This window comes from Myxocyprinus asiaticus, chromosome 2, assembly GCF_019703515.2.
Source record: "Myxocyprinus asiaticus isolate MX2 ecotype Aquarium Trade chromosome 2, UBuf_Myxa_2, whole genome shotgun sequence".
In the NCBI taxonomy this organism is placed as follows: Eukaryota; Metazoa; Chordata; class Actinopteri; order Cypriniformes; family Catostomidae; genus Myxocyprinus; species Myxocyprinus asiaticus.
Genome location: NC_059345.1, coordinates 7,667,539 through 7,681,569, shown reverse-complemented (window position 1 = coordinate 7,681,569; position 14,031 = coordinate 7,667,539). Strand labels below are relative to the sequence as shown.

Sequence of the window (14,031 nt, the reverse complement as noted above, 5' to 3'; positions counted from 1 at the left end):
ATACTTTTCACAACACAGTTTTAAAGCAGCTTTACAGACCCAGTTTCCACCTGGTATTAAGATGCATTTCGGGTGATCCGATCACACGTGGTCAGCCCTAAATACAGGTCTAAACAGGGTCTAAATCGTTTTGCGATCGGATCACAAAAACCACATGCGAATGTGGTCAAAACATACAAACCACATACGAATGTGTCCAGATTGCATTTAAGGTGTGAACACTAATCCGTCCTGTATGCGTCCCGGCAGCAGTGAAGCACCGTCCCTCACCTGTCAATCAACCGCTGCACTAAAACAAGAGTTTAAACTTTGCGCTTTAAGTGCGGCTTTAAAAGGAAATAATTGTCTGATCTGAAAATTTTAAAAAGCGGATACATACACAATCACGAGAGCTTCACGGATCTTCTTTAGTGTGTCTGATATCAACACAGTTGAGAAGCACAAACACATGAAGCTCCTTTAATGCAGGTAATACTCTAAAATAATGGATAATTCTGCTTGACATGTTGCGTTTGTGCTTAGATTAATTTTCAACCGCATCTGGGAGAAACAGCGCAAAAAAAAAAAAAAAAATGTCTTTGTCTTTTCTGACTTTGTTGTGCTTTATCACGCAGTAAATGTATGTTGTCATGAAACAGAGACCCACCCCTCCAAATCAGAACACAAGTGGTCACAGGAGATGCATTTAAGTGACCAGGTGTAAACAGCCGTATGTCTCACCTGACCACATGTGATCGGATCAGACGCATCGTAATACCAGGTGGAAACAGGGTCTTAAAGTCATCATTGTGCAGTTTAAAAAAAATTACTGCTCGACTGTTTATTTTTGACTCTGTAAACAAGTAAACTAACTTTTGAAAAAAAAAAAAAAAAATTAAAAAAAAATATATATATATATATATATATATTAGGGGCAATTGTTTTATGTGGTGTAAATCTATGGGACAGTTGTAATTTATGAAAAAAAAAAAGTTAAAATTTATAGAAATTATTTTCACACAATAAAGATAGAAATGGTTTGTTAACAGGGTTGGGAGGGTTACTTTTGAAATGTAATCCACTACAGATTACAGAATACATGCTGTAAAATGTAATTTGTAATGTATTCCATTAGATTACTCAAGGTCAGTAATGTAATCTAAATACTTTGGATTACTTCTTCAGCACTGGTAGATTTTTTCACTTGTTTTGACTATAAAAACTCTGCCAGTACAGTAAGACAAAATACACATGTTAAAAATACATTCTCTGAAAAACCTAAATATCTTATGCAGTGTTGTTTCTAAAACAAGATCAATCAAATTGATGTTGTTTTAAGGATTTTTAGATATTTTTACAGAAAACAATAAAGAAAATTATCATCAAGAATATGATTTTTGCCCTAATATCAAAGGTCTTACAAGAAAAAAAGAAATTATGATCTGACATGAATTTTCTTGATAAAAAAAATATGATCGTGCCTGGTAACATGTGCATGTAAAATGGCTAGAAATAGCATTTTAGCTTAGCATAAAGCTGACAATTTACACAAGGTTTATTTCTATTTCTTCTGCTCCAAACTTACTTCAAACTTACTTCTCTGTCTGCTCATGTAAATGTAACACATCATAAGAAAGTGTTTCACCGCTGTTCAAATGCACTTTGGATCGCATCATTTATATGTATAAATGTTTTCCATCTGAAAGGACTAAATATTAAATGAAACAAATGACAATAAAATGCAAAGTAATCTCTTCAGTAATCAAAATACTTTTTGAATGTAACTGTATTCTGATTACCAATGATTTAAATTGTAACTGTAGTGGAATACAGTTACTTATATATTGTATTTTAAACATGTAATCCTGTTACATGTATTCCGTTACTCCCCGACCCTGCTTGTTTATTTCACTCTTTGTTTAGATTATTCTAGTTTTAAACCTAATAATTTTTATTTTTATAATAGGTTTTCATAGTTTAATATTGACAATCGGGGTCTGTGTAAAACTGTAACATCTATACATAATATATATATATGTGTGTGTGTATATATATATATATATATATATATATATATATATATATATATATATACACAGTATATACTGTATATATTTAAAAAATCGGCCATTGGCAATACACATGAAAGTGCTGAAGCTGAAGAAACACCCACAGTGTAGGAAGTAAAACTTTTTCCCCCACTTATCAATCCCATTTCTACATAACACTGTCATTGTACATTGATGACAATTGCTGAGTAGCAATTTAAACTGGCACAAGATCAATTGACCAATCAGCAGGAAATTTTCTAGCCAGTAATTACTGAAGTGTGCACATCTTGTACCCATATGTTCTAGAGCAGTGGGCTGGTGAGGGAGGACAACGCTACTTTTATTCAAACTCCATACATTCCTACTCCTTCAACACTTTCCACTTCTAAAGGGATAGTTCACCTCAAAATGAAAAAAGTTGTCATCAACTCACCATCATGTGGTCCCAAAAAAAAAAAAAAAGTAATGGGGTTGGAACAACACGAGGGTGAGTAAATTAAGACAGAATTTTCATTTTGAGGTGAACTATGCTTTTAATTTGTTTTAAAAGCAAACTGGAACACGGGATATGCCTGTTTTATGATATTAGAGTAGATGTTTCTTTTTAGATCTATCACTATCCCCCGAGTCTGTCTCTCTCTCTCTCTCTCTTTATCTCTCTCTGTCTGTCTTCTTGTTCGTCTCATGTCGCCAGCATTAAGTTTGTCTCATCGTCTCACCTCTGTGTAATAATCTCTGTCTTTTCTCTTTTCACACTTTTCTGTAGCTGCGTGAAAATGCTCAACCTGTGGTGAGTCCCTCTCTCCAGTCCACATCAAACTTAAAGCGGAGTGGACCAGCCTAGACTGTGGCCAAAGAGATCTAGCTAACATTAAGACTCAGATCTGCTAACACAGTTATAGGCAAATGTAGTTATTCATGATCTGTGAGTTTGAAACAGGAATAGAGAGGCAGGCCTAGGATAAAGTCTGATTGGGGAGACTGTGAAATACTTTAATGTTGATTGGAAGTTTTCTGAGAAGTCTCTAATTGCCCAGTGTCTCTTACAGAAGTGTGCAGCCTTTAACCAGATCTCTCATTTTACTGAATTACTAATCTTACAACAGCATATTTCTTTTTGTTTTTTGTTTTCTCCTTTTTTTAAAGAATATTTTACAATATGACACAATTTACATTGTATACCACACCTTTATTGATTTAATTCCAAGGATGTTCATAAGATTTCAATGGCTGTGAAGTAGTTCCAGGTTTCAGCAGTACAGTTGTGCATCACTTTACACCATTTTTTTAATTAACAGAGCATTTTCGAGTCATCCTGAGACTACCAAGATTAATTTGTACCACCAACAAAGTGGTAACTGTGGTATAAGCGGAACAATTGGCATTTTTTTACATTTTAAATGTAAACTTTGAATAGATTTTTTTGAAAATATTTTAATTGAATTTTTGAAATTTTTTGAATTGAATTTTTGAAAAAAAAAAATTATAGAATTTTTGAAAATTAGAATGTAATCTCTAGAGGGAGTTAGAAATCTTAAAACTACAAGCACCACTCTCATTATTTATTGATTTTTTAAAAAATGTGAATATCTACTTCACAACAACCTGTTAATTATTCCGTGCGTAATCAGTCCTTACAATTAAAAATATTACAGGGAATAAAATGTTAACGTAATTCTGTAAAACGAGAGAATACTTTGCAGGACACTGTAAATTCAGTAGGAATCATGCTTGATTCTGCATTAATAACCTCAGTAAATGCAAACAATAGAGCCAGCGACTGCTTGCAACTGGCGCTCAGATATACTGGCTGTTTTGCAGCATCCATTAGGAACATGTTTAGTTAAGTCTTTCACTTTTCAATGTGTCAGTCTGGAGCTGTTCTCTTCCACTGCATGTGCCTTGTTCCTCCTGACTCATTCTGTCATGTTGTTGCCGTTTAACACTCTGTTGTCAGTGCTTTTAACCAAACTCAGATGTGTTCCCCTTCTGTTAACTTTTACTTGTTGCATTCATATGCAGCAAGCATTTAGGTCTGTAAGGACAACTAATGCACTCCAACGCCTGTTTTTGACAAAGCTGACAATATGTAGCATAACCTACATACCTGCTTGATGTTTAATTATTCTTATAAGATTTACTAAGCAAGCTACATTCTCACTGCGCATGTGTATATGGCTGGACGATAAATGCAATGTTCACTGTATAATCACAATGATTTTTGCAGGCAATTATAGAAGTTATTGTGAAAACATTGTGAATTGCTGTGTTGGGTGTAATTCAATGACTTGTTTTAGTCAAAAAGTAGTGTAATGCATTACATTTAAAATTTTTGTAATCAGATTAGTCACTGACTTTCAAAACATTACTTGTAAGTACATTACTTTGGTTACACACATTTCTAAACTATTATTTTTGTAGAATACATGTAAAACTTGAATTATGCTAATATGTTTGTCTGTTTGCGTTTCTGTGACAGCTGAAGGGTGTGCACCCCTTAACGAGTCATTGTAAGAGAGAAACCAGTGTTTTTTTTGCATGCGACAATGAACAAGGAAGAAAAATATATTTTATTTTGAATTTGAGCAGAAAGATTACATTTTCTGGGAAAAGATTTAGAAGGTAACTTAAAAGCAAAGAAATTAGTAATGTGATTACAATGTTTCCATAGAGGAATAATCAGTAAAGAAATATGATTACAATTTTAAAGAAGGAATTTGTTGTAAATTACTTTCTTTGAGTAACTTACCCAACACTGGTGAAATGAATATAGTAATAATTAAATTATTCTAAAAGTTTCTTAGAAGACCGTCGTTAGACTACTTTCGTGAATTTGCCTTGTTGTGTTGCTGGCAAGTTTGTGAGCATTAAGACAGATGTTTTAATAGCGTAAAATGGCGTTAGAATTGGGAAGTTGGATAAATTTCTGTGAATCAGTTCAAACTGTCCATTTCAATGAAGCGATTCAAAACGGATTCAGCGATTCATTTGTGTCATCGTTTAAAATTGTTTGCGGAAGTCTCCATGTGGCATTTTTCTATGGTGCCTCTTAGAGAACAGAACATTTTTCTGAAATAATTTTGCATTCCCACACAAAGTTTTGTGGTCCCTCGCAATAACTTTATCCACACCTTATGAAAATTAACCATGGTTTTACCACAGTAATCATAGTAATTCTATGGTTTTAAAAACCATGGTACAAGTACCACAAATTAACCGTGGTGTTACTTTAGTAGGGCCTTATTATTTCTGCGCTGGGATCACGGAATTCAGTCATAAATACAGAATTTACTATTAAATGCGGAATTTCAAATAATTTTAAATATTTGGGATGAAATGAATGGATTAATACTCAATTAATCACATTAAAATCATGATTTGTCCTAGTGTGATGATTAAACCACAAAAGGCTGAGTTTTAATTAAATATATGGTCTGAATGTGCTGCACACTTTAAAGTGAATGTGTGAAGCCGGCCGCTCATGCACTGAACACACCTCATCATAAACATAAGCATCACATGCACTCTGTATTTGTTTACAGACAGCAGAGCACACATTAAGCTTGAGGCATGCAGCACATGCAGATTATATGTTTATATAGTTAAATCACAGCCTTTTGCTGTTTAATAAGTACATTTAAGCCACATAGCGAACTGAGGTGTGAAGCTGTCGTCAAAAACATACAAACTCAAATTGCTTCATTCTGCCAAAATAAAAGCTAAAATTGAACTAGTGAAACTGAAAAATCATGACAGAAATATACGTACTACTACTGTATAGTAAAATGTAATATTCAGTGTAGAAATAAATCATAAGAATAATAAACATTTCATTATATTTTAACAATATCTCACATGCAAGAATGCTGTTGTACTGAAAAAATTTGCATAGAAGCACTTCAATTTTGTGGTTTTGGTTTTACTACAAATACCATAGTTCAACTACTGTTAGTGTAGTTAAACCATTGTTAATTTTCAGGGGGGCCTGGATAGCTCAGCGAGTAAAAACGCTGACTACCACCCCTGGAGTCGCGAGTTCCAGGGTGTGCTGAGTGACTCCAGCCAGGTCTCCTAAGCAACCAAATTGGCCCGGTTGCTAGGGAAGGGTAGAGTTGCTACAGTGTGGTTCTCGCTCTCGGTGGGGCGCGTGGTGAGTTGTGCATGGATGCTGTGGAGAATAGCGTGAAGCCTCCACATGTGCTACGTCTCCGCGGTAACTCACTCAACAAGCCACGTGATAAGATGCGCTGATTGACTGTCTCAGACACGGAGGCAACTGAGATTCGTCCTCTGTCACCTGGATTGAGGCGAGTCACTATACCACCATGAGGACTTAGAGTGCATTGGGAATTGGGCATTCCAAATTGGGGAGAAAAGGAGTTAATTTTCATAAAACTTATTGCAAGGGAATGCAAAGCTATTTCAGAAAATAAATCCCTCCCTGTCATCTAAGGTGCTCCGTATTTTTCATGTATTATATGTTTAAGTAAAATATATGTACTGTAAGTAAATATTGCTGTTTATTACTATGTATTGTTATATTGGTGCTTATAAATGAAAATAATTAAATATCCTTGTGGTATTTACCGAAAAACACTGTGGAAAACATACCTCATTTTTAACTTAATTGATTACCATTTTATAGTTCTTACATCAAACATTTTGAATATTTTAGGCAACAATGGCTATTTGGTTGAAATGATGGTTCTTTTGAAGAAAAACAAATGAATTTAAGAAATTTCCGAGACAACACACAAACACCATCATGAGTGTGAATAATGTCAGCTATATCGTTCAGCCCTACATGTGTAGTAAGACAGCACAAGCTTTATCTCTTGCTGTTAATAATCAGCCAATCAGCTTCCTGCACTGACATCACTGACGTTAACCTGTGTGTCTTTCCTCAGGTGCTGCTGTTTCTTCAAGAGGAAGAGGAAGAAGAACACGCCACGACACAAATGAACCTCCGGCCTCTCCACGCAGACCTGTTCCTTTGCTTGTTTTTAGAGCGTTCAAATAAAGAAATTTTACAAGCCGACAACAGCGAGCCCTCAAAACGCTTCAAGGGGGACCTACGTTCGAAAACGAAGAGGCATGCACACGTTGTCTCTATGGGGATTGGCTTTAATTTTTGTTCGTGTTTTCTTCCACATGTTAATTTTGGCAGCGACATGCCTCCAGACCATCTTCCTCAGACTGTCTCTGGGATATTCACACAAGAAAAGAAAAAATCAAACAGCTCTGCACTTCATTTGCTGTCTCGCCTATTTAGCATTCTCCTTGTCCCTGGTGGTGGACGTTAAGGCGAGGAAGTCTCTGAATGTGCCCTCTCGTATTCTTCCTCCATGACGGACACAGTTCTAGCCCATTGTGTGATATAGACGGAGAGAGAGAAAGTCACTCAACTTTTTCCACCACCAACTCGCAACTCTCAACGCGGCTAGCACACGACCCATTTCTGTCTGCTTAACCCTTCTTTTAAATGTTTGGATATTTGTCGGCTGATTGTTGGTTCTCACGCTGCAGGAAGTGGTCCAAGCCTTAGAATATGATTAGCATTTGACGTCTATCGGAGTGATTTAACGTGCACAGGCGAGTAATAAGCAAATAAATGTTGTAATGATGGCCTTTACACGTGAACTTTGTGAAAGTGTGACGTAAGCAGCTCTGTTTCCAGTGGTAAGGGGAGTGATGCGTGCGATGGGGTGCTGGGACAGCGCAGATTTCGAGTGAATGTGATGTTCCATTGACTAGTTTTTAAGCTGCTTGTTCTAAAGCACTCCTGCCACTACAAACCCACCAGCCAGTCATGCTGCTTTCTCCTTTTACGATATCGTACTGCTTTGACGTAAATCTGGCTGCTTTCCTAGCCAAAGTGGCCAGTAAGACTTTCCGTCTCTTCGCTTTTGTGGTTCTCTTTTGTATCGGAAAACACACACTTTCTGTCATTATAGTCGGGTTATTATTTTCAGAAACAATCCCTGATAAACATTGGGTTTTTTTATACCAGAAAACTGCTTATAATTCAGAATGAGAATAACCGTGTTTTAGTTTTTTTGTGCCGGTGTGGCTTATGGGTCTATTGACTCAACGTGTTCATTTAAATCAGAGGAAAATTCAACTTGCTTTTTTAGCAACCGTTAGTAGTTGTGGATGACTCCAGAAGTGAAATAAGGTGAAATCTGGGAGGATGCAGACTGACTATAGTGACTGCCACTGCAAAGCATCTCGATTCAATGCCTTAACACTACTACTCGAGTCTCTCTGCAATACGACGTTACAAAACTCCTCCCATGCCTTCATACCAATGTGATGCATGCGGCGTCTCAGTTCCTTTCAGGAGGTTTGAGTCACTGAATCTAATGAATATGAATCGGATTATGTGTCAGAAAGTGATAAAAAGAGGCCCATCTTTGTAAATGCTCGTGATATTGTTAATAGTGGCCATAAGCAGCTTGGAGACGGGGCAGCCCTTGACCTCTTATACATAGGATGAGGCAGTCCTTTCCCAAGCTCAATATTTAATGGGACAGTTCACCCAAAAATTACAATTCTGTCATTAACTCACCCTCATATTGTTTCAAAACCGTTTGACTTGTTTTCTTCTGTGGAAAAAACGAAGGAAGAAAGTAAGCCAGACAAGTTTGGAACAACAGTAGGGCTGAGTAAATTACAGAATTGTCATTTTTGAGTGAACTACCCCTTTCAGACAGGGATTATTAGATTATAAAAATGTGGTTATATGATAAACGATTGCTGTAGTTTTGGTTGTTGTTGTTGTTGTTGTTTTACTGAGAGAACAGACGCTATAATCTCAGTCGTAATGTTGCCTTGCTCATCTTTTTGTTTCTCTTTCGCCATTCACCTATTCACAGCATTAAATCCATGTTTTAATTTTGTGCTCTTTCTAATGTATAGTAAATGTGAATTAATGTAAGATAAATTATATTACTATTATTTTATTGCGATCACCATACAAACGTTGAGAGTGAAGCCATATGAGTGTGAGACTGCACTAAAGCTTTGTTCGCCCCTTGTTTACCATATTAACCTGTGCATTACTGTATTGAACCGACCGTCTATCGTAAAGAATAGAGGCTGTTTGAGGAATCAAAATGTGTCCAGTACGTTCGAAACCCTTGGTAGAACCGAGACGTTTCGGCATAGAAGATTGAAAAACAGTGGACAAATGATCGTTTTGTTGATCATATTGATATCTCAAAAAGGGCGTAGTATCTTCCACTCCTTGACTCATCGACTGAGTTATCCAGCCCTGGCTTTTTGTGTAAATAGTTAACTGGCGAGCTCCCAGATGTCCTAAATGCCATTTGTCGTCACTGGCCTTCTGTTCCTTCTAGAATTATGCTTACTGAACGTTTAGGGTCGGAGTTGACCGGAATTGCGTTTGAATATGACATGCATGTTGGGTTGGTTGGTAATAGTGGAGCTAACCAACCATTTTCACCAGTGAAAGTTATTTAAAATATTTACCTTATGCTTATCCACTGTGATGCAGGTCACTTTGGCTCTAAATTATTCTGTGAAAAGTACTTGAATGATACGCTTGGAAATCCACTTGCGCAGATGCATCGAGAGATGCCTCCCGTAAGGCTTATTATTTAACATTCTTCTCTTCATATGTATTACGTGCCTCGCTAGAGTTGGAAGACGATGTAGTATTTTTTTGGGATGTGGACTGCTTGCTATTGCCAGGTGCATCTGGCTGTAAGGAGAATGAATTTGCAAGACAAGTTTTCCCTCTTTTAACCCCTTAATTCTTATTGACTCTCTTCCAAAGTGAAAAAATGCGAGGCCTTGGCTAGTTACAGAGCCACTTGTTGGAAATGTTTTGTGGATAATAAGCAGTGAAATTGTTTAGTTTGTTGTCTGAGAATGGTTTGAAAAGGGATAGTTCACCCAGAAATGGAAATTCGATCAGTAAACGATGACAGAATTGTAATCTTTGAGTGAACTATCGCTTTAATCTTCGAAATTATGGTTTAGGCGGATGTCCTTTGGGATTAAAAGTGAACAATGGTGAACAAAGACACCATCTGCTGGTTGTTTGGTTGTTTAAATGTAAGACACTACACTTGACACTGAAATCACACTCCCAATATTGTGTATATGAAGTACTTTCAATGATGGATGGCTAGATAATTCGATCATAATGATTACTGGCTCTATTGTCGCTGCAAGGTAATTATTTAAAACCATCTTTCATTTTATTTTAGTTTTCCCTTTTTTTTAAATGGTTGTACCATATGTTTTTGTACCTTTTATTTGAATAAAGATGGTATCCTTAGTTATGGCCTTCTAAGTCTATTTGAGGTTTAATGTGAAATGTAAAATCCATTTAGAAAGCCCAGTCCATCTCTGGCCTTTGCTTTTGCATCACAGTTCTGATGTTGGGAATTTACACACAGAAAGGCTATTCTCATATAGAACAAAGTTCATGGGATTTATTGTCAATGCAGATTCTACGTGCATGGCTTTTGATTCCGAAAGCAATGGAAACTACTTATAAATGGGGCACTGAAGAACATTGTGGGCATGAAGTTGATACGCTGTTATTCTGTGGCTGCGTAATGCCTTTAAACACTACTGCAAGGCCGTGAGTCTGACCCTCTGTAAGCTTGAGTTCTGCAGGTAAATCTCCACTGCATACTATTTTGCCGCTGTATACTGTATCGCATTTCCATTGTGTCTGCTACAGAGTCATAGCTTTTTTTCTCAAATGTCAATCATTCCTGTGTCTATTTCAGTTCATGTGGGAACTTGTTGAACAATTAATATTTTTGTTGTAACTGAACTGATTGTTCTGGATTAACTGTTCCTTTTTTTTAATGACCTCTGAATGATGATTATATTACAAGACTCTGGATAGGAAAGCACTGAAATATTTGAATTCATTTTTGTTTTTTTACTTTTTGTAGTGTTTGTTTCAGTAAGAAAGATTGACAAAATTGCGTTTCTGTACTTTAAACATTAAAAACGTAATTGTACAGTACTGCAAGAGTCATCCGCTCTCTTGTTCTGGTTATACTTACAAAGATACTTTACATTTCATTGTATTATGGCTTTATTGTGTTGAAATATGAATGTTACTTAAATGTATTTCAATGATTTTACTTTGTCAAGGGCTTCAACTGTGATGGACCCATCTTCTCCTCTTTTTCTCTTCACTCTCTTTAAATATATTTTGGTTTTTACGTTGCAGAAAGATTAAGGCCTAAATCTTTATCTTAATCTTAAAATGCCTATTTTCCTGAGGAGTCATATAAAGTTCCATACATAACCCTTCAAATACATTTTTTTATTCCCTCCACTCTTAAAGGGAAACTCAAGTTTGCACCCCTTTTTTATGTAAAATAAAAGAAAAATGCCTCAACCTCAGAGTGAGTCTGTTTGTCTTCTTTAGGTTCCTTTTTTGCTTGATGGCCTAAAGAAGCTTCTTAAATAACAATTGTGTCATTTGCACTGCTTTTTAAGAGTAACTTGTATGTTAGAATTTTCTTCTGTGAGAAAAATATATATATTTTCAAAGTCCTTCTAGCAAATCAGATTACAGGCGGCCATTTTTGGGACGCTTCCGGGAGGCTATTTCCAGACATGACAGTGCAGCTCCTATCTACTTGAATGGAGAAAGACCGAAATCTTCAAAACGGTTTGTCAAGATTACAGTCAAAGAACATATTTCAAATTGGCAGTCAGATCTGGCAACACTGGAATCATAAATTGTGCTGCTTTACCTCAGATTACGCTGAAAAACACAATTTCCCCGTCTTGTATAGCTAGTGCGCATGCGCGTTCTCGAGTTGATTGACAGGCGATGTCTGTATCTAAAAGGTGATTGGCTCTTTTACCTGTAAGGCGGGACTTCCTTTCTACATCTATTGGTCGTTCCAATTTCTCCCATTGATTTAAATGGAAGTGGCCCATCTCTGCTATATATTCTCTGATACTATCAGGTAGTATACAAAATATACTAAAGATATATTCATAAAATATTAGATCAGTTTATTAAAAAAAACCGTTATATGCAAAAAGAGGAATTCATTTTCCTGGTATTTTTAATACATTTTGCTCTATTAAAAATTGTGACTGTTGTATTTGTATAATTTTTTTTTACTTGGCTGATATTTAAAATGACAATGAAATATCCTGCACCATGAATCGGCTTATTTTTACTTGGACATAATTGAAAAATATGTACATAAAATATATGCACTTGTCAGTCATGCCCGGGAAAGTTTAATTTTTGTTTATTTTTTGCTACTTGGAAGGTGGGGACTTTTGTCCTAAAATGAATCTCTCATAAAATAGGTTGGAAGCGGTTTCCATCTGGGCCCTTTATTAAACAAATCACATATTTATAGAATTTAGCAGGTCAATCTGGTCAATCAAAAAAAGTAAAAATGTTCAAATAATAAAAATAATTAAAAAAAAAGATTATTTAATTTTTTTGTTATAAAATACATGTAAGACATTTCAAAGTAGATACGAAGCAGTGTTATAGTTAACGAATACTAAAAAGTTAAAATTAACAAATCATTTTCGTTAACTAAAATAAATATAAAAACTGAAATTACTGGATAAAACTGAAACTAAACTAAAATAATTTTCATAACTCCAAAACGAACTAAAATAAAAATAAAAACTGAAATTACTGGATAAAACTGAAACTAAACTAAAAAAAATTTCATAACTCCAAAACTAACTAAAATAAAAATGATATCAAATTCATTTTTGTTTTTATTATAATAGGATGAATATGGGCAAAGTGGGACACTTTTGGAAATTGTACTTTTCTTGACACTTTGAATTATGATCTAAACGACACATAACCTAAGATTATACCTTTTAAAGAAAGCTTAGGATGTCTTCTACCTTTGTCAAAAGCAAAAATATAGAAATATTTTATTTGTTTATTTTTTCCTTCACCTGCACTTGTATTTATGATTGTATTCATACATTGTTTGATCTTATTGAACATTTATATAGAAAAAAACTCCAGTTTTTCCACCATTTGTGGACTTTTCAGACGGTCCCTTACCACACCCTCCACAGTATTGGCTCGTTTTAGCACAATGTGTGGACTTTTCAGACGGTCCCTTACCCACTGTAGGCACATTTTCCAATTTATATCAATGTTAAATTGGTGATCTGGAATGATTTCACTGTGACACCATCTGACCAGCTTAAATACGGGACAAATCACGTCCCATATTTTACGGGACAGGTGGCAACCCTAGACACAGCACTAGCTGAAGTTTCTCAAAGTTACCTCTTAAAAAGACAGCCTTTTGTTTCAGCTGACTGTAGGTAAATTTACACTGTATCCAGCGCTGTATTCGTAAATATCCTGATAATGTTTTACTGTGTGAGAAACCGCTTCAAATGATTCAGCGAGAGTGTGCTCTGAATGAATTGTACTGAATCACGAATCGATTCAGACCGTGTTGCAAGATCGTTTGGCCAATTCACTGAAAAGAACCAACTCAAAAGAATGATTCATTCACAAATTGGGCATAAATACGGGCATACGGGACACATTTCATGATTGGTGAAATATCCTGAGTAAATATTTCTCAGGTCATTCGGAGTGCTCATGGTACACACAGTGCGTACGGCCATACAGCTGCAGGCGCCACTGAAAGGCAGCATAAAAGTTATCCATAAGTGGTTTAATCCATGTCTTCTGAAGTGATCTAATCTGTTTAGGGTGAGAACAGACCAAAATGTAGCTCCTTTTTCACTGTACATCTTGCAGTTGCAGTCCACAGAACGAATATGATTTCAAGCTCGATTACACTCTCTAGTAGAGTCCACAGAGTGCTAGATGGTGCTGGGAAATATAATCAAGCTTGAAATCATGATGGCCAAGGAGACAGCTGATGTCAAGATCTACTGTAAAAAAAGAATTAAATATTGATCTGTTTCTCACCCACACCTATCATATCACTTCTAAAGACATGGATTAAACAACTGGAGTCGTATG

General features: G+C 35.8%; 1 protein-coding gene across 4 annotated transcripts in view; it reads left to right on the top strand.

The window, feature by feature from the left end:
- The window catches only part of LOC127411995 (casein kinase I-like), a 79,988-nt gene extending 68,562 nt beyond the window's left edge, over positions 1 to 11,426 (top strand). For 2 of the 4 annotated variants that reach the window (XM_051648016.1, XM_051648004.1), the window contains 2 exons: positions 2,797 to 2,820; positions 6,938 to 11,426. In XM_051648016.1, the coding sequence (XP_051503976.1) occupies positions 2,797 to 2,820; positions 6,938 to 6,992 (79 nt within the window). In that variant the 3' untranslated portion in view covers positions 6,993 to 11,426. The remainder of the gene's footprint in view (positions 1 to 2,796; positions 2,821 to 6,937) is intronic. The other 2 variants (XM_051648021.1, XM_051648010.1) reach the window with 1 other exon arrangement.
- Positions 11,427 to 14,031: the final 2,605 nt, after the last annotated feature.